Genomic DNA, 21,229 nt, shown 5'->3' on the forward strand with positions numbered 1-21,229 from the left:
AACTCTCTTTTGAATATTTGATGGCTTTCAGTTATGATGAGTCCGATGGTTTGTTGCAATTGACGTTATTTCAAACAGTGAGATCTTAGGCGGAAGCAAAGCTCTTTTATAGTAACCGGCAAGCAAAAAGATGTAATTATTCCAACACTAATACACATTCCCTACTGTATTCGTTATAGAAAACTCTCGCTTGCATGTGTTTTGCGTTTAGATGTGGTAGTTGCCAAACAACAATAAAAACCCGAAAGAATATTACGAATGTTGTTCGTGATATCCATTGAATTAAGGATAGGCGAAATAAACAAGAACATGTAGGTGAAGCACTAGTAAGTTAACATTTGTTTAATAGGAAACCAATACAATGATACTGAACACCTTACGAATGCAGCGTAATATGAGTATAGAAATGTTGGCAAACATACCACAAATAAGTGAACTCGCCGCGAAAGGGGAGGTAGATTTATTTTAGATATTTTACACGTGATACTCGTAAGTTAATACTTTTTGTGAAATTGAAGATAATTTATTAAAAATACATACATTCTGTTCTGTTGTTTTATTCTTTTGAAGAAAAACAAAAATGAGTTAAAACAAGTAAGTAAAGTAGAATGTCGGGCGGAGCCGACTATATCATACCCTAAACCACCCTTACTGAATTAGTAATCATAAACATTTGTGGGGTAACATTGATATAGGTCTGGGAGATAAACCGCAGTTGCATATTTAAGAAAATTAAGGGGTACATGTTTATGGGTGCTTTGTCTCAATCTGACTATAGATCATAGTCAATGTTGCCAGGGAAAATGCCAGGGAAAGGACAAAAAAAGTTCCCTACTTTCCCATACAATTTTCCCTACAATCGTTAAATTAAAAAAATTTTACAAAACAAAAATGGTTCTAAGTACTTTATTATCTTAAAACATGAATATGCAACGTATATAACGTATAAAATTTGTATTACCACCACGGGTTCCACATTTGGTAGAATTCTACCCAAAATAGTATTTTTTTTTGTTAAATCTCTATAAAAATAAAATTTTGAGAAAAAATTCCATAGAAATAAAATTTTGAGAAAAATTTTTATAGAAATAATATTTTGAAAAAATTTCTATAGAAATACAATTTTGACAACATTTTCTATAGAAATAAAATATTGACAAAATTTTCTACAGGAATAAAGTTTTGACAAAAATTTCTATAGAAATATTTGTTTGGTAGATTTGTGGTAATCTTCAAATTTTGTTAGATTTTTTTGGCACGAGTGGTAACTGTTGTTACCACACCAATTAGAAGAATCCTACATATAGGGAATTTCCCCTACTTCTAGCAACACTGGTTGTGTTGATTTTACACCTACGGAGTTAGTATGCCACTAATATTGAGCCCATTATTAAAAAAGAGAAAATCGTTCAATTAGTGTGGGTAATAAATCCAAATTTGTAAAAATCGAGCAATATTCTTATGTAAGAGCTACAAGTACGTATAAATACGATCGGCTAGTACAACAAAATTTGAAATTTGAGTAACATTGGTTAATACATAAGAGTACTATGGCCAAATTGGGAAAATAGAGAGATGCATATATATGGAAGCTATATCTAAATCTGAACCAATTTGCATAATATTTTGCGGGTTTGATTAATACCACAGACTGTTACCTTGTGCAAAATTTGAGTACGATCAGGTAATAAATGAGCCCTCCATGGTGAAAAATAAGGTTATTATAGCCAAATTTGGCAAAATCGGACGATACATATACATGGGAGCTATAGCTAAATCTGAACCGATTTCGATAATTTTTTGCACATACCGTTAGTACTAAGGGGGACTGGATCTAGCCATCTTTGAGTAAGATCCGTTAATAAATAAGGGTTCTATGGCCAAATTTAGGAAAATCGGGCTATACATTGTCTAAACTTGCCAGTTTAGACTTATACCATTCAGTTAAAAGTTAAATTTTACGATACTGTTTTGAATAATTACCAATTTCGTGAATCACTAGGCTTAAGTATCTATTGTGAATTATCAATATTTAAGAAAATATTTTCTTGGCAAGTACTCTAAGATGAATTCAAACACTTGCATCATATCTCTGGAACGGTGAGCATAACACACTCTGAAATAAAGCAACTGAAACTCAACCAACTCTTTCCCTTTTCTTATTTCTTGTTCATAATATCTCTTGTGAGAGATATTTTGTACTGCACAGTGTTCCACCACTGAATTTCTCCTCTTTGTTGAAGATCCCTCGCACCAACGGAGTAAACACCAGTCCCCAATATACAGTCCATTATTTGTTCGGACATCGGCACAAAGTACCCGTCTCTGGCATATCAAAGCTTTCGTCCCGATTCCCCGTCTTGCATACTCCAACATGGTCCATTCGAGAAGAGAATCTTCGAGGCAGCGGAGATCAGCATCAATTGGAGAGATTTCGAGGTAAATGATAACTTACATTGAACCAATCGCATTAGTCCAAAGAAACCATTGTCAATGATGGATGCTCGTAAGCAACAAACGTGCGAAAAAAAAACGTGTGCCATTAAAAGCGTCTAAATAATCAATTAAAGCAAAATTAAGTTTAAATTTGCGTTCGGAAACATTTTGATTAAAGGAAAAGTAAAATATTGTTTGTTACAGAAATTAAAATCGGAACATAAACGCTGAAACGGGAGAAATTAGTTTTTAAATTGGTAAAGACACATTGTGAACGAAAGCATTAAAAGCTATATGGAAAATTGTGCATCAAAAGTAAAATTTTTGTGAATCCTCAAATGTTCATAATTACGTAAAAGTGCATGGCTCAATTTGTGGAAAAAAATTGATGTCATGCCACGTGTGAACACGGTGATTATGAATGGGCCTAAGTCGCATTTTTACAATGTTAAACAAAGTTTCCTAAGAATCCATTCCAATCCAAAAAAAACTTATTGCGGTACTAAAGTCCGCTGGGTTCCCATTAAAGAAAATCACGGCAAATAAACCAGAACTATTGAATCATCTTCCCACTGAGGATTTATATGATTCCGATCTTTTACGTCTCTCTGAGAAAAGTTGCACAAAAACCCTAGGTATAAAATGGAATGCTATTCAAGATAGTTTTTCATATACTTGCGCTCCATTTCAACAGAATTGCAACCCAACAAAGCGGAAAGTGCTTTCTACAGTAGCCCAATTATTTGACCCCGCTGGGTGGATAACCCCAATTATAATTCGCTCAAAGATTCTTATGCAGCAACTTTGGCTGGAGGGCGTTGATTGGGACGAGGATATTAGCCCTGGCTCTAATTCCATGTGGAAAACCTTATGTACGGAATTGCCTGCCATTCAAGATATTACAATACCGCGGTGGATTCGATATACCCCGGGGGATATAATAGATATTCATGGATTTTGTGATGCGTCGAAGTCGGCGTATTGTGCATGCATTTACATTCGAGTAGAAAACAAATCCTCTAATACTTTTTGCAATTTACTCACAGCCAAGAGTAAAGTTGCTCCTTTGAAGACAGTAACTTTGCCCAAACTAGAGCTCAATGGCGCTTTATTATTAGCCAAATTGGTAAATTACGTGTCACAAATTTTTGATAATGGTATAAACTCTATAACACTTTGGACAGATGCTTCAATTGTGCTCGGGTGGCTTTCTAAACCACCGATGACTTGGGAGACATATGTGGCCAATAGGACATCGCAGATTCACGATTTGGTTACAAACGGAAAGTGGCGATATGTTCCCACACAAGACAACCCGGCTGATCTTGGAACTCGCGGTTGTTCACCACAAGATCTCATTTCCAATACATTGTGGTGGAATGGACCGAAATGGCTAACAATGTCGGAATGTAATTGGCCTAAGAAAACCAACTTTGAGGTTCCCATAAGAAACAATTCGATTCAAATTTGTTATGCGTTGTCCTCTGAGGATGATATTTTATCAAGATTCTCTTCTTATACGAAAGCCTTAAGAGTCATTTCTTATGTTTTTAGGTTTTTCCATTTATCTCGCCCAAGATTCAAAAGTACTGTTAGATATTCATGCATTGAATTGACACTTAACGAGTTACAGTTTGTGAAAACTCGATTAATTGTGCTCTCTCAAAGGAAATTTTATCCCGAGGATTACGAAGCGGTGATGAAGTCTGAACCATTATCCCGTAGAAGCAGTTTATCTACATTGAACCCGTTTCTGGATTCCGAGAAAGTTCTACGTGTGAATGGAAGATTGTCGGATTCATCTCTTCCCTATAGGGAAAGGTATCCCATAATACTTCCCGGTAACTCTAAATTATGTCGGTTGTATTTGTTGCATTTGCACATCTTTTTGGCTCACGCGGAGACCACTCAAATGTGTAGATTCTCACAAACTGAGTTCTATATCTCTAGATTGAGGCCCAGGGTTAAGGGTATTATTCATCGATGTAAGGTTTGCATTATACATAAGCACAAGCCCCAGTCTCAAATAATGGCACCTTTACCCCCCGAGCGTTGTACACTTTCCCCGCCGTTTCACATAACTGGGCTAGATTTTGCTGGTCCGTTTGATCTTAAGAGCTCAATCTTGCGTAATTCTCCCACTATTAAAGGATATGTATGTGTCTTTGTATGTTTCGCTACGAAAGCCATACACTTAGAAGCATGCTCGGACTTATCTTCCGCTGCGTTCGAAGCTACGTTTTCTCGCTTTGTTTCCAGGCGGGGACTCCCCCGACGGGTGGTTTCAGACAATGGTAGAAACTTTTTAGGTGCAAGTAGAAACCTTTTGAGAGAATTTACCCGATTTTTAAAGCTATGTTCAAGCGATATATCTCAAAGATACTCAATCCATGGGTTTGAGTGGAAATTCATACCACCTCATGCTCCTCACATGGGCGGCCTGTGGGAGGCCGCAGTTAAAAGTTTTAAAACTCATTTTAAAAAGCTCGCTGGTTCACACAAATTTACTTTTGAGCAATTTTCTACAATATTGGCCCGTATAGAAGGAGTTTTAAACTCACGACCCATCTCTGCAATATCAGAAGATCCTACAGATTTAACAGCGCTTACTCCTGGACATTTTTTAAGAGGCGCCCCTTTAATGGCGCTACCCGAGTCGCTCTCACCCAACTTGTCTCTCGTAAATCGATGGTTAAAACTTAAAGCTCTCCATCATCAGTTTTCTGTAAGATGGAAACAAGATTATTTGAAGGCTCTGCAAAAACGTTATAAATGGAGAAATGCATTTCCAAATCTCAAACCTGGAGATTTAGTAATAATTATAGACGATTTACTCCCACCCAATGAGTGGAGATTGGGAAGAATTGAGAGAACATATGAGGGCTCGGATAATAATGTACGTGTGGCGGATAGAAAGACTGCTACAGGTAACATCAAAAGGCCCATAGCGAAACTTTGTTATCTCCCTTACTCAGATTCCACAGAAGAAAACCTAGCTGCTTAACAATTCATACCAGTATCGGATTTTATAGTCTCATTTTATTTATCTAGCTTTTTCTCGTTATTTTAATATATTTTAATCTATTTCTATATCCAGAGCTTCAGCAAGGCCAGGCATATACAAATGCAAAATGTGCAATCGATTCCATGCACTAAAAGTATGCCCTAAATTTCTATGGATGACCCCCCGAGAACGAAAAGATCTGGTTTTAAGAGAAGTCTACTGTATCAACTGTCTGGCACGTAGTCACCGATTCAGAGACTGCCGATCGCCAAATATGTGCCGAAAATGCGAAAGGCCGCATCACACGTTACTTCATGCAAGCTACATCCAGGCAGAAACCAAAAGGGGAAATGTACGTAAATCTAACAGCAACTTACAACGAAACCACAAACTGCGTAGAAGAAGCGAAACCAACAACAATCGGCAACGCGGTATTCACCAGACGAATACAACCGATAGAGCTTCACCAAACCAAACGACTCCCAATCAGCAGCTACTATCCGAAGCCATTCGAGCCCTAGCTTCGGTTCTATGTTCGAATACCGATTAACCTCCTCTGGCCCGGCGGCATGTCTAAACTTGCCAGTTTAGACTTATACCATTCAGTTAAAAGTTAAATTTTACGATACTGTTTTGAATAATTACCAATTTCGTGAATCACTAGGCTTAAGTATCTATTGTGAATTATCAATATTTAAGAAAATATTTTCTTGGCAAGTACTCTAAGATGAAACACTTGCATCATATCTCTGGAACGGTGAGCATAACACACTCTGAAATAAAGCAACTGAAACTCAACCAACTCTTTCCCTTTTCTTATTTCTTGTTCATAATATCTCTTGTGAGAGATATTTTGTACTGCACAGTGTTCCACCACTGAATTTCTCCTCTTTGTTGAAGATCCCTCGCACCAACGGAGTAAACACCAGTCCCCAATATACAGTCCATTATTTGTTCGGACATCGGCACAAAGTACCCGTCTCTGGCATATCAAAGCTTTCGTCCCGATTCCCCGTCTTGCATACTCCAACAACATATATATGGGAGCTATATCAAATTTGAACCTATTTCGATGTTTTTTTGCACATATAGTAAGTGCTATAGAAGATTACATTTAGCCAACTTTGAGTAAGATCGGTTGATAAATAAGGGTTTTATGGCCAAATTTAGAAAAATCGGGCGATACATATAAAGGGTGATTTGTTAAGAGCTTGATAACTTTTTTAAAAAAAAAAACGCATAAAATTTGCAAAATCTCATCGGTTCTTTATTTGAAACGTTAGATTGGTCCATGACATTTACTTTTTGAAGATAATTTCATTTAAATGTTGACCGCGGCTGCGTCTTAGGTGGTCCATTCGGAAAGTCCAATTTTGGGCAACTTTTTTGAGCATTTCGGCCGGAATAGCCCGAATTTCTTCGGAAATGTTGTCTTCCAAAGCTGGAATAGTTGCTGGCTTATTTCTGTAGACTTTAGACTTGACGTAGCCCCATAAAAAATAGTCTAAAGGCGTCAAATCGCATGATCTTGGTGGCCAACTTACCGGTCCATTTCTTGAGATGAATTGTTCTCCGAAGTTTTCCCTCAAAATGGCCATAGAATCGCGAGCTGTGTGGCATGTAGCGCCATCTTGTTGAAACCACATGTCAACCAAGTTCAGTTCTTCCATTTTTGGCAACAAAAAGTTTGTTAGCATCGAACGATAGCGATCGCCATTCACCGTAACGTTGCGTCCAACAGCATCTTTGAAAAAATACGGTCCAATGATTCCACCAGCGTACAAACCACACCAAACAGTGCATTTTTCGGGATGCATGGGCAGTTCTTGAACGGCTTCTGGTTGCTCTTCACTCCAAATGCGGCAATTTTGCTTATTTACGTAGCCATTCAACCAGAAATGAGCCTCATCGCTGAACAAAATTTGTCGATAAAAAAGCGGATTTTCTGCCAACTTTTCTAGGGCCCATTCACTGAAAATTCGACGTTGTGGCTCGTTAGTAAGTCTATTCATGATGAAATGTCAAAGCATACTGAGCATCTTTCTCTTTGACACCATGTCTGAAATCCCACGTGATCTGTCAAATACTAATGCATGAAAATCCTAACCTCAAAAGAATCACCCTTTATATGAGAGCTATATCTAAATCTGACCCCCATTTGTGACCCCGTTTGTCGAAATCGGGCGATACATATATATGGGAGCTATATCTAAATTTGATCCGATTTCTTCCAAATTCAATAGCGTTCGTCCTTGTGCCCAAAAAACTCCCTGTACCAAATTTCATCAGAATCGGTTAATAATTGCGACCGGAATCCTGTAAACAACAAATACATGGACAGACGGACGAACACCAAGCGCTAGATCGACTCAGGAGGTGATTCTGAATCGATACCCTAAACCACTATGTGGTTTAAGGTATAAAAAATATTAAAGTCAGAAGGAATTTCTTTCAATTTTTTTACGCAAAAGTGAGTAAAAAGATAGACTATAATATTTCTAACTTAATTTTAAAAAATATTCAAAATACATTTTCTACTATATTTTTTTTTTTGAGCATTGCATGATTTCAGCTATTTTTCTTTGAGAATCACCATCTTAATGAAGCTTTTTTTTTATCAATTTTCGGCTCTCCACGCTACAGTGTTTTTCTCAGCCCATTCTGTTGACGTATTTTGAATATTTTTTTTTAATTAAGTTAGAAATATTATAGTCTATCTTTTTACTCACTATTGCGTAAAAAATGAAAGAAATTCCTTCTGACCTTAATATTTTTTTTTAACTTTAAAATTTCACACTTGTTTTTCTACAATCTTCATTCAAACACTGATAAATTAAGAACTGTTGCTTCAATTAAAGAAAAAATAACGAGATAATAATAAGAAGAATATTTACTAATAAAGTATAGAAAAACCTATTTTAAAATTTTTTTCTTTAAGGTAAACAAAACATTATATTTATAGAACAGCAGGTGGCTCTATTATTGTTCACACCACTGTGTATTTTGTCACAATCATATTTATATGCAGATTTATCCATCAGTCATGTCCGTCTGGCTAGTTGGTTTGCTTGATAACTCCAAGAGACCAAACAATCCACTCCAATCTTGGTGTATGGTAATTCTTTGAAATGAAAATATTTTGAATAGTACCTAAAATTTTCCATTCCATAAACCTGGAGTACAAGTCAAAAATATTTATTATCATTGTCACAAATTTTAATATTTCAGGACAGTTCCGAATGATTTCTCAAACGGCAATATATTACGAGTAATGTAGGACTGCTATGCACACCTCTGCACGTGACACGAAATTGTGGTGACTCACGAAAATTTTCGTGACTCACGCGTGAGTCGTGCGTGAGTGTGCGTGAATAAGATTTCTCCGTCGTGAGTGTGCGCGAGCGTGAGTAAAATATTACTCACGTGCACACCTCTACTGCTGACCATGTATTTCATTTCCTGCTTACCACCTATACGTATGGTAAATGCGGTTGTATGTTACGTATACGCATTCAATAGGCCAAGTGTAAGTAAGCAACTATAAATTAACTTGCTTTTAAATTCATTTAGAAGAGTTTCTTAGGACGAATATAGAAAATTAAAACTACATCCTACTGAATATTGGCAAATTTCATCATGAGATTGTTTTCTACATGCTACATAAAAAATCATTTGGGACCTTATCCATAGGGCTTACCTCCTAACCCATAGACAAAATAGAAGAAGACGTAGTCTTATCATAGCACTCTAGCTTTTGCGTCGGAAAATATCATAACATTTGTGTTTTTCATAAATTTCTGAATTAAAAACCACAAAAGCAATAGCAACAAGTAAGGAAAGTCTAAAGTCGGGCTGGGCCGACTATATTATACCCTACACCACTTTGTAGATCTAAATTTTCGATACCATATCACATCCGTCAAATGTGTTGGGGGCTATATATAAAGGTTTGTCCCAAATACATACATTTAAAAATCACTCGATTTGGACAGAATTTGATAGACTTTTACAAAATCTATAGACTCAAAATTTAAGTTGGCTAATGCACTAGGGTGCAACACAATTTTAGTAAAAAAATATGGGAAACATTTAAATCTGAAGCAATTTTAAGCAAACTTCGCAAAAGTTTATTTATGATTTATCGCTCGATATATATGTATTAGAAGTTTAGGAAAATTAGAGTCATTTTTACAACTTTTCGACTAAGCAGTGGCGATTTTACAAGGAAAATTTTGGTATTTTGACCATTTTTGTCGAAATCGGAAAAACATATATATGGGGCCTATATCTAAATCTGAACCGATTTCAACCAAATTTGACACGCATACACTAAAAAAAAAGCATACTCGGTTCCAAAGATTTTGTCTTTACTTTAAAAAATTTGGTATTGATTCCGAGCCAAAGAAGCGGAGAATACAAGTAAGGCTACTTTTAAGACACAATTCTCTTTTAAATTTAGGTTTTGTGTACTTGCTTCTAGGAAGCAAATTTTAATTTTTCGCTTTCTCAGCTGTTTTTCTTCATATGCTATCAAAGTCCTTTAAAAACGAGTTAACGGCAACTTTATTTTCCAAATTAGGACTCGACTTCCAGTAGAAATTATGCTATGTTTGAAGTAAAAAACTTCTTTAAAATAAAGTTTTGAAAAACATGTCCTATATTTGAACGATTTTTTGCTTTGTAGTCAAGATGCAAAAAGACAACAAATTTAAAGACAATTGCATTAAATTTAAAGAATTTTTCTGAATTATTAAAGCCAAGTTGACCTTAGCCTATAAATTTTTTCTTTCATGTTAAGATACCCATTTTTAAGTCAAATCACTTAATTATAAGGGTAATACGACTTCATTGAAAAGTCTATCGACTTTTGGACAAGGAAAATAACTTTATTTTAGAGAAATGCGTCTTCTATGCTAAGCAAAATTTGTATTCGTATTTTAAAGACATGAAATCTTTGACCTCACGACAATATTTTTTTCAGTGTAGCTACAATGTTAATTCTACTCCCTGTGCAAAATTTCAACTAATCGGAGTTAAAAATTGGCCTCTGTGGTCATATGAGTGTAAATCGGGCGAAAGCTATATATGGGAGCTATATCTAAATCTGAACCGATTTCAACCAAATTTGGCACGCATAGCTATAATGATAAATCTACTCCCTGTGCAAAATTTCAACCAAATTCGGCCAAAAATCTGGCAAAATTTCAAGCAATTCGGTATAAAACTCTGGCTGCTGGGTCCATATTAGTGCATATCGGGCGAAAGATATATAAGGGAGCTATATCTAAATCTGAACCGATTTCTTCCAAAATCAATAGGGTTCTATTCTGACCCAAATTAGGAACATGCGCCAAATTTGAAGGCGATTGGACTTAAATTGCGACCTAGACTATGATCACAAATATGTGTTCACAGACAGACGGAAGGACAGACGGACAGTTATATCGACTCAGGGACCCACCCTGAGCATTATTGCCAAAGACACCATGTGTCTATCTCGTCTCCTTCTGGGTGTTACAAACATATGCACTAACTTATAATACCCTGTTCCACAGTGTGGCGCAGGGTATAAAAATTAAAATATAACGTATGTGTATGTTTAAGCGAATATTTATTATGGTTTTATGCGACCATTGCTGTTTTAATTTATTCCTGGGCAGAGCTGCCTTTGAAACAATTGACAAATACACCTACACCTTGACAGTTATAAGAGCAAAAGGCTTAATCTTGTTATTCTCAATTATCTTTGCCTAACGTTACAAACAGTGTTGCCAGTACTTTTGTGGCTCTTGTCCCCAAATCAAGGCGTTTTCGTCCCTAAAAAACGCCAACTCCAATTTTATTAAAAAAATCAGTAAAAATGTTTTAATTATTAAAAAAAATTTTTACTAATAAACATTTTTTATTATTAAAATAAAAATTTTTTATTATTAAAAAAAATCAGTTAAAATTTAAAATAAAAAAAAATATAACATATTTGTCATACCAACTTGCGAGCTGAAATAAGATCAAGATTTGGATACAAAACACCAGTGACCGTTGATCGTCTTCCAAATGCTCGAGATATGAAAATGGCAGTTCTGTCAACATGTATTTATGAACGAAAATTTACTTCTCAAATTAAGTGGTAGATCAATATGAAGGTGAAAAATCATAATTTCCATATTTATAGGTTATATTATCCAAATCAGTGATGAAAACAGATGAAAATCTCTCGAAATTATTACACAATTATCGTAAAATGTCTAAGCCATTTATAAATTAGCGCTTGGGTCCCCAAAATATAACCCTATGTCCATTTCTAGTCGAAATGCTCCATTTCCACCATTTTGTCTGCTGTGACATTTTTGTTTAATTTTGAGGATTCGCTGTGCTTTGATCGGAAATTTCCCAAATTTATGGAAATTTCCGATCAAGTCCCCAACTCAAAAATTGAGTCCCTATCCATGCAAAAATACCTCCAATTTGGAGGAAATTCCCCAATACTGGCAACACTGCTTACAAACACTGTGACACTAACAATCTAATTCTCTCTTATCAATTACAAAGAAGACCTTTCCGTATGTACTTTAGACTCTGGTTGACCCCCATATTTTCTTTGGGAGGAGAAACATTTCGTGGCGTCCCTGCCAGCAACAGGTAGCTGATACAAGTTCACACTGGAATATAATCTGATAAATCATAATTGGCTATAGTTGGCCAGCTGCAGAAAAAGTGAATGCAAAAAACATAAGGCAATTTGTTTAATGACATACTCTTTAAATTAATTGAGCTTTCGACTAAAGAGAAAATTTTTTTTCGAATTCAGGAGATCAAAATACATAAGAAAAGTTGCCTCCCATCAAGTGCACATTTTTGTAAACTAGTCTAATTAATTATAGTGCAAAAATTGGAGAACTGCATAATTGTATAGGCGAATTTAGACTTTTTGATTATTGATTGAAATAAAATGAAATAAAGATTAATTTTGAAGATGTTGCACCATAATTTATTTTTTAAGTAAGAAACTAGTTTTTACATGGAAACGTCGGCTGTAATTTTCGATATTTATCTGTAATTCATCAATTCGTCAATAGCTTTGTTATTATATGGCAAACATGAATCTTTTAATTTATAGAACCACTATTACAACTTGGTGTTCTTTCCCAATATATATTTATTTTAATGAAGGAAATATATATATATATATATATATATATATATATATATATATATATATATATATATATATATATATATATATATATATATATATATATATATATATATATATATATATATATATATATATATATATATATATATATATATATATATATATATATATATATATATATATATATATATATATATATATATATATATATATATAGAAATCTAGGAACCGTAGTTTTTATCCGATTTTCCTAGATATGCTGATATCAATTCTTCGAGAGATAGAATGAGCTCGGGTCACCCGAAATGCCGGAATTAAGAGTAAAATTTTTGGATTTTATTTATAATGGGATTAAAATCTACGGAATTTAGATTAAACTCAAGGCGTTATTTCATAGTTTTCTTGTACGCTTACACTAAATGTTTACGAGTCAAAAATCAATCTTATAAATACTGAAGCAGTCCCCATATATAGAAACTTCAAATTTACCATTGGGAAGTATATTTTTAGAACCGATCTTCTTGAGGAAGTATGTTTCATAAAATCCTCCAGAAGTTGACCTTAGCCCAAACATTTTTTCTTTCATATTATGATACCCATTTTTAATTTTATTGACTTTTGGACAAGGAAAAAATCTTTATATTAGAGAAATGCGTCTTCTATTCTAAATAAAATTTGCATTCGTATTTAAAAGACATGGGATCTTTGACCTCACGACAATATTTTTTTCAGTGTGACATCCAGGGAATTTTTCTTTTTAAAACAACAAAAAAAAGTGAACCGGTGAATGCAAATGAAGATTTATTTTAGAAATTTTAAACTAATTATAACATGATAAGGGCATAATTTTTTGTCAAATTGAAGAAAATTTATTAAAAATAATAATTTTTTTCATAAGAAATTTTCACTTTTCTTTTCCTGAGGAAAGCTTTTCCGTAGTACTGTCTGCAGAACATGTTCCAAATCTTTGAAGTTTATACACAATCTATAAGATTAGGCCAGGCCAATCTTTCGGCAGTATATCTTGTTAAAATTTAACTGTTTTTTGATGCACTTTATATTTTTACATTTAAAATTACATATAATTATAGTTCCAACATGTCAACGCCTCTTTCATTTGCATTTACAGTGGCATACATTAATTGTGAGTGAGAAGCTTTATTGTAACAACTTTCTTCTTTTTCCTTAGTCATATTATAGTTATATTTTATTTCTTGGAGAATTTTCATAGTAACCAAAAAATTAAATTTTCACACTTTGTGATATACTTACACTGATAATTTATAATAATATTTTACACTTCAGCAATGTTTTAGAATAATTTATGTTTCTTGCACTTTCTTTTACATCTTGACACAAAATCTATAATTACAATAATGAATAATTTTCCACTTCCTTCCAGTCTTCTGTTTTGGATTTAACTTTTAATAAGGAATTCTCTTTTCAATATTATTTAGCTTTCAGTTATGATGAGCCAGATATGATGATGGTTTGTTGCAATTGACGTTATTCCGAACAGTGAGGTTTTAGGCTAGAAGCAAAGTTCTTTTATAGTAGCCAGCAAGCAACAACCTGTGTTGATTCCAACACCAATACACATTCTCTACTGAAACCGTTATACCATAAAAGTCTCTTGCCCTAGCTTGCATGTGTTTTGAGTTTAGATGTGGTAGTTACCAAAGGCAACAAACACCCGAAAGAATATCACGACTAGACGAAGTGACGAATGCTACATGGTTGGAAGTTGTTCGTATTATCCATTTGATTAAGGATAGAGGGCATAAACAAGAACATGTAGGTGGAGCACAAGTAACTTAATAATTGTTTAATAGGAAACCAATACTATGACACTGAACACCATACGAATGCTACGATGTATGAGTATAGAAATGTACACAAACATACCCATTGGTATTTGCCTGCAAGTAGATGGTCGGTCCAAAACCGACACCGGTTAACATAGAAGGTGACACAGTCATTTACATTTTGAATGATCAGTGGGAGGTAGAATCTTCCATGTTTACGACGATTTCTAACATTTCGTCCTTTGCGACAACATAAGGTACTTTTGCTTTTTATATTTATTGCCCAGCAAAAAAAAAAAAAACATCACTTTTTAAGGTGTGATGCGAATTCAGTGCTTTCGATATGAATTAATAAGTTTTGTGATATTTTGATAAATAAATAATTTTTAAAATTTTTTATGAGTTTTAATGAATTCTTACGTTTGTGTGGAACGTTTGAAATCAACTATTTTTCGCAATTTTTCTAGAATGGATTTGGCATTTTTGCGGCTAAATTTTAATAATTTTTACCTTTTTATTAACTCTAAATCTATCTTTAACCTATTTGAAACAAAAAATTTTAAATTTTCCATTAAAATATGAAAAAAACTAGTTATGAAAAATTGACTCAAATGAACTTACTGTGCAGTTAAAATAAAGAACATCTTTGGGCTAACATTTTTGGAAGTGCTTTTAAAGTTGTGCCTTTAGAATAACTTACAATTTTTTTGCTGGGTTATGATAGGGTTGGTTTAAACATCCAGAGAAGGAATATGATCACATGTTTAAGAGCAAAATGTTATTTGTGAGTGATTAAAAGTGGAACATATTTGTTGCAACCATTTAATTTTCTCCAAAATGAGGTGTCTGATTTCGGTAACAATGTATATGTTTACCCAGAAAACAACATTTTTGCGACAAAAATGTTCCTTCAAATCAAACGAAACCCCATTCGAAACAAAAGAAGTCACTCGATTTTTTTTATTTTTAAAGCTTTAAAAGAAATGTTTGTGGGCTTATCCAAGAGGAGTACATCGGAAGTTGAAACAAGTATATACGGCTGTAAGTTCGGCCAGGCCGAATCTTATGTATCCTCCACCATGGATCACGTAGAAACTTCTACTAAAGACTGTCATCAACAATCGAATTACTTGTTTTGTGGTAATACTTGCCATTAGCAAGAGTTAGTCCATACGTGGTATATATTAGACAAAAAAGCAGATTAAATACGTATATAATTCAATTCATGGCCGGTATATATAGGGAAGTCTACAAATAATTACAATCCGATATGAACTATTGAGCGGTAAGTAGAGAGCCAGAATTGAAATATGGGGGTCGCTTTATACGGGGACTATATATACTAATGAACCGATATGGACCAATTTTTGTGTGATTGGGGATCGGATTATCTGGGCCTATATAACTGCAGACCGATTTTGACCACGTTTGGCATGGTTGTTAGCGGCCATTTACTAGCACAATATACCAAATTTCAACCGAAACGGATGAATTTTGCTCCTACAAGAGGCTCCGGAGGTCAAAACTGGGGATCGGCTGACATTGGGGCTATATACAACTATGGACCGATATGGACGAATTTTTTCGTAGTTGTTAGAGACCACGCACCACGTACCAAATTTCAACCGGATCGGATGAAATTTGCTCCTAAAAGAGGCTGTGGAGATCAAATCTGGGGATCCGACTATATGGGGACTCTATATAATTATGGACCGATATGGATAAATTTTTGCATAGCTGTTAGAGTCCTTATACTAACAACAGGTGCTAAATTTCAACCCGATCAGATGTATTTTGCTCTTCCAAGAGGCTCCGGAGGTCAAATGTGGGGATCGGTTTATATGGGGGCTATATATATTTATGGACCGATATGAACCAATTTTTGCATGGTTGTTATAGACCCTGTACCAACACCACGTACCAAATTTCCACCGGATCGGATGAAATTTGCTCCTCCAAGAGGCTCCGGAGGTTAAATCTGGGGATCCGACTAAATGGGGACTCTATATAATCATGGACCGATATGTATAAATTTTTGCATAGTTGTTAGAGACCTTATACTAACAACAAGTGCCGAATTTCAGCCGGATCAGATGTATTTTGCTCCTCCAAGAAACTCCGGAGGTCAAATCGGTTTATATGGTGGCTACATACTCGTATATTTATGGACCGATATAAACCAATTTTTGCATGGTTATTAGAGACCATATAGAAACACCACACACTAAATTTTATCCGGATCGGTTGAATTTTGCTCGGTTTATAGGGGGGCTCTTTTTATTTATGGACCGATATGAAACATTTTTGTGGTTGTTAAAGACCGTATACTAACACCACGAACCAAATTGCCACCGAATCGGATGAAATTCACTCCTCCAAGAGGCCGCTATGGCCCATTTGCAATACCATCCGACCTACATGAATAAGAACTACTTGTGCCAAGTTTCACGTCGATAGCTTGTTTCGTTTGGAAGTTAGTGATTTCCACAGACGGACGGATGGACATAGCTAGATCGTCTCAGAATTTCATGATGCAGCATATATATATATATATATATATATATATATATATATATATATATATATATATATATATATATATATATATATATATATATATATATATATATATATATATTTTTTTTTTTTTTTTTTTTTTTTATTCATTATTTCTGTTGTTGGTGAAATTTGAAATGAGCGGAAGCTTTTGAGTAAGAAAACTATATGTGTATACAGTTTATATCAGCCCAAGGTCCTAATGAAGACATCCTTCCAATTTCATTTGTTGATCATCTTGATTTGCCTGGAATTAGTCTCGTCAGATAATATCTGGATCTTATTTCGACTCACAAACTTGGGTACTTTAAAAAAATTAAGATTTTGTACTGTATAAATCAAATACATAAAGGTAATAAATTTTACCGATTTAAGTATATTCTGGATCCCCCTAGCAACGCCAATGGTGAATACACTATACATTTCTTCTCAAAAATTAGTATTTTTCAATTTTTGACCTGCGAGTTCATTCATTTTTAAAACTTGTCTTACTATATGAATAGGACGTTCAATAGCATTACCCGCTACGTATATGGTATACGAAGATATGACAGTGTTTCGGCTTTCTCAGTATGCTTGTATGACATGACATTTCACAATCTACTTAAGTTAAGAGTCCTTATTTTCTTGCATAGGATTATTTATAGTGGTCACCCGGTGCATTTATTTCAACGCCTGCGTTTTTCAAGATTTAATAGAGGAAAAAGATTAATTTTGCTTCGTCATAGCTGTTTGGTCTCTGAGTGGCAATTTTTTATTAACTCCATCCGTCTGTGGAACTCACTTACTTATAATATCCAATGTATAAGTAATGCAGATGCCTTTAAGAAAAATGTTATCTCGTTTTTGAGTAATAATTAAACAAGATTCTTTATCATTTGTTTTATTTTACTCTAAACTGTTTGCTAGCTAGTTTTAATTCTTAAAATTTGTTTTCGTTTTCATGCAATATGTACCCTTATTTTTATGCAATATGTACTTTTATTTATAACTTTCTTTTATTTGTTATAAAATTTTCGTTCAATTTTTTGTTTTTGTTTCTCTTTTTCATATTTTCAATTTTAATATTCTTTATCCATTATCTGTAATTATAAATTTTATAAATCTTATTTTAATTGTTGTTATTTTTCTCCTCTTTTTACAATTGTCAAACTTAAATTCTAATAGTGTTTTTTTTTCAGTCTGTAATCAGTTTTTCAATATAAAATATTAAGGTTATTTGCTTATAGATCTATTTTGATTAATTTTTTAAATTAAAAAAAAAATTTTTTTTCATGAAACCTAATATTGTAATTATATTATATTTATTTAATTGTACATTATGATTTTAAACTTCTCATGCTGAAATATGAGACTCAAGTGGTCTTGTGCATGGGAAAGCAAATAAATAAAGAAAGAAAGAAATTTAAAAAAAAAATTTTTCTTTGCACATATCCTGATATTCGGTATCAGAAATCGATACCGAATATCATTGTCGATTTCGATATTTTCTTAAACGTACAAATGTAGACACTCCAACTTTTTGTAAAAGTCAACATTTCGATTTTCAAAGTTATAAAAAGTTGACTTTCGACCTTTGGGAATTTGGAAAAGTAGATTTTTCGAATTTTTAAAAAGTCGACTTTTGCGATTATTGAAAGTCGACATTCGGCTTTTGGCGAATTTTCAGCATTAAGAGTTGCATCATATTCTCCTTTCAATTCAAATATGACTATTAGATGTTTTCGTTTAGGTTCGATTAGTCGATTTTTGTATCTATGAAAACTATTAATCGTATTTGGCAGATATCAAAAGTCGTTTAGTTGAATTGACTAGATTTTGGAAAAAAATACAAAAGTCGACCATTCGATCTAGCCAAGTCTATCCGTCCGTCCATGTATCCGTCTATTAAAATCCGTTGCCTTTTCGGGTCTACTTTGTTTTGCTTTGGAGAATACAATTTAAAAATCAAATCAATGACCCCTCCAATGACTCACACCACCAACCACTGATACAGGATTACTTCATGAAAATGTCCGTATCAATTGAAGTGTTATTTCTAATTGCCTTCAAAACTGACAAAAATTCTGATTAATTGGTTTTCTTTAGATATTGACACTATCGTGTGCTTCATAATATTGCAATTAGAAAATCCTAAATATTATTATCTGGAGTACAGCCATCACGTGATGTCATAAAAAATGATAAGATATCCCATGCCAATTTCATCAATACTATTAATGTATTACTTCCGGCGTTTTAACTGTAAATAACATTTGTTAATTTATGCCATACTTATTCGATTTTCAAGTTCGTTAAGTATAATTGTTGTTGCTTTTGTTCTTTGGTTTATGGAAGAAAATTGAAGTAGGAATGCATTTTGTAGGTTAGATTAGGAGGTTATAAAGGGTGGTTAAATTGTAAGGGTCGATGTTGAATGTGAACCACACCTAAACGCCAAGTTTTTTCCGAATTTTTTTTGACATTTCTCTATTTCAGAATTACTCAATTTGAACCATTGAGAGATACATAATCCAACAACGTTCCAATGGTTCCAAGAAATGGCAACAGTGGATGATCAATTTTCGAAGAAAATCATCTTCAGTGATGAGACACATTTTCACCTCAGTGGATTCGTCAATAAACAGAATTGCCGCATTTGGGCGAATGGGGATCCAAGAGTGATTGTCGAAAAACCATTACACCTACAAAGAGTGACTGTTTGGTGCGGTTTATGGGCTGGCGGCATCTTCGGGCCGTTTTTTGTCCAAAATGAGGCCGGTCAGGCAGTTACTGTGAATGGTGTTCGCTATCGTGAGATGATAACGAACTTTTTATGACCCGAATTGGAAGATATGGATGTGGACGATATGTGGTTTCGGCAGGACGGTGCCACTTTCCACACAGCTAACGAAACAATGGCTCTTTTGCGCAACAAATTCAATGGCCGTGTTATCTCACGTAATGGCGATGTCAATTGGCCGCCAAGATCATGTGATTCGACACCGTTGGACTTTTTTCTTTGGGGTTATTTGAAAGAAAGGGTGTACGTTGATAAGCCAGCAACAATTCAAGAGCTAAAGGATGAGATAATTCGGCACATTAACGGCATAGAACCTCCATTATGCCTCAGCGTCATCGAAAATTTGGACCATCGGATGAAGGTGTGCCACCGAGGTCGCGGCGCCCATTTGGCCGATATTTTGTTCCATACATAATTGAGTGATACCAATATATATGTTGTTGCTTTTGTTCTTTGGTTTATGGAAGAAAATTGAAATAGGAATGCATTTTGTAGGTTAGATTAGGAGGTTATAAAGGGTGGTTTAATTGTAAGGGTCGATGTTGAATGTGAACCACACCTAAACGCCAAGTTTTTTTCCGAATTTTTTTGGACATTTCTCTATTTCAGAATTACTCAATTTGAACCATTGAGAGATACACAATCCAACAACGTTCCAATGGTTCCAAGAAATGGCAACAGTGGATGATCAATTTTCGAAGAAAATCATCTTCAGTGATGAGACACATTTTCACCTCAGTGGATTCGTCAATAAACAGAATTGCCGCATTTGGGCGAATGGGAATCCAAGAGTGATTGTCGAAAAACCATTACACCTACAAAGAGTGACTGTTTGGTGCGGTTTATGGGCTGGCAGCATCTTCGGGCCGTTTTTTGTCCAAAATGAGGCCGGTCAGGCAGTTACTGTGAATGGTGTTCGCTATCGTGAGATGATAACGAACTTTTTATGACCCGAATTGGAAGATATGGATATGGACGATATGTGGTTTCGGCAGGACGGTGCCACTTTCCACACAGCTAACGAAACAATGGCTCTTTTGCGCAACAAATTCAATGGCCGTGTTATCTCACGTAATGGCGATGTCAATTGGCCGCCAAGATCATGTGATTTGACACCGTTGGACTTTTTTCTTGGGGGTTATTTGAAAGAAAAGGTGTACGTTGATAAGCCAGCAACAATTCAAGAGCTAAAGGATGAGATAATTCGGCACATTAACGGCATAGAACCTCCATTATGCCTCAGCGTCATCGAAAATTTGGACCATCGGATGAAGGTGTGCCACCGAGGTCGCGGCGCCCATTTGGCCGATATTTTCCCATACATAATTGAGTGATACCAATATATCATAATAAAATAAAATTACAATAATTTCCTAAATAGTCCTAATAGTTTTATTCAAAATCAGCATCGGCCCTTGAAAATTTAACCACCCTTTATAAGCAGCACGTTATTTTGGACTTACTCAGGCATTCAGTCCAGAGTGATGTCA

General features: G+C 34.6%; 2 protein-coding genes across 2 annotated transcripts in view; one reads left to right on the forward strand and one right to left on the reverse strand.

Annotated features, from left to right (window-relative positions):
* The window catches only part of CNMa (CNMamide), an 85,973-nt gene extending 71,785 nt beyond the window's left edge, over nt 1–14,188 (reverse strand). Inside the window, exon 1 of the mRNA XM_075308468.1 lies at nt 13,869–14,188. The gene's annotated coding sequence lies outside the window, so the exon portion shown is untranslated. The remainder of the gene's footprint in view (nt 1–13,868) is intronic.
* Nucleotides 1,981–6,094, forward strand: LOC142234981 (uncharacterized). The gene is made up of 2 exons (XM_075306189.1): nt 1,981–2,439; nt 5,534–6,094. The coding sequence occupies exons 1-2, from the start codon at nt 2,375–2,377 to the stop codon at nt 5,988–5,990; spliced, it is 522 nt and encodes a 173-aa protein (XP_075162304.1). The 5' UTR covers nt 1,981–2,374; the 3' UTR covers nt 5,991–6,094.
* Nucleotides 14,189–21,229: the final 7,041 nt, after the last annotated feature.

The sequence above is a fragment of the Haematobia irritans genome, chromosome 4 (genome assembly GCF_050003625.1).
Source record: "Haematobia irritans isolate KBUSLIRL chromosome 4, ASM5000362v1, whole genome shotgun sequence".
NCBI classification, from domain to species: domain Eukaryota; kingdom Metazoa; phylum Arthropoda; class Insecta; order Diptera; family Muscidae; genus Haematobia; species Haematobia irritans.

What these genes read in the sequence shown, in the direction of transcription:
- LOC142234981 (XM_075306189.1), top strand. Translation starts at nt 2,375, where the DNA reads ATGGTCCATTCGAGAAGAGAATCTTCGAGGCAGCGGAGATCAGCATCA. An exon ending in TCAATTGGAGAGATTTCGAG is followed by an intron (nt 2,440 to 5,533) that starts GTAAATGATAAC and finishes TTCTATATCCAG; the next exon opens with AGCTTCAGCAAGGCCAGGCA.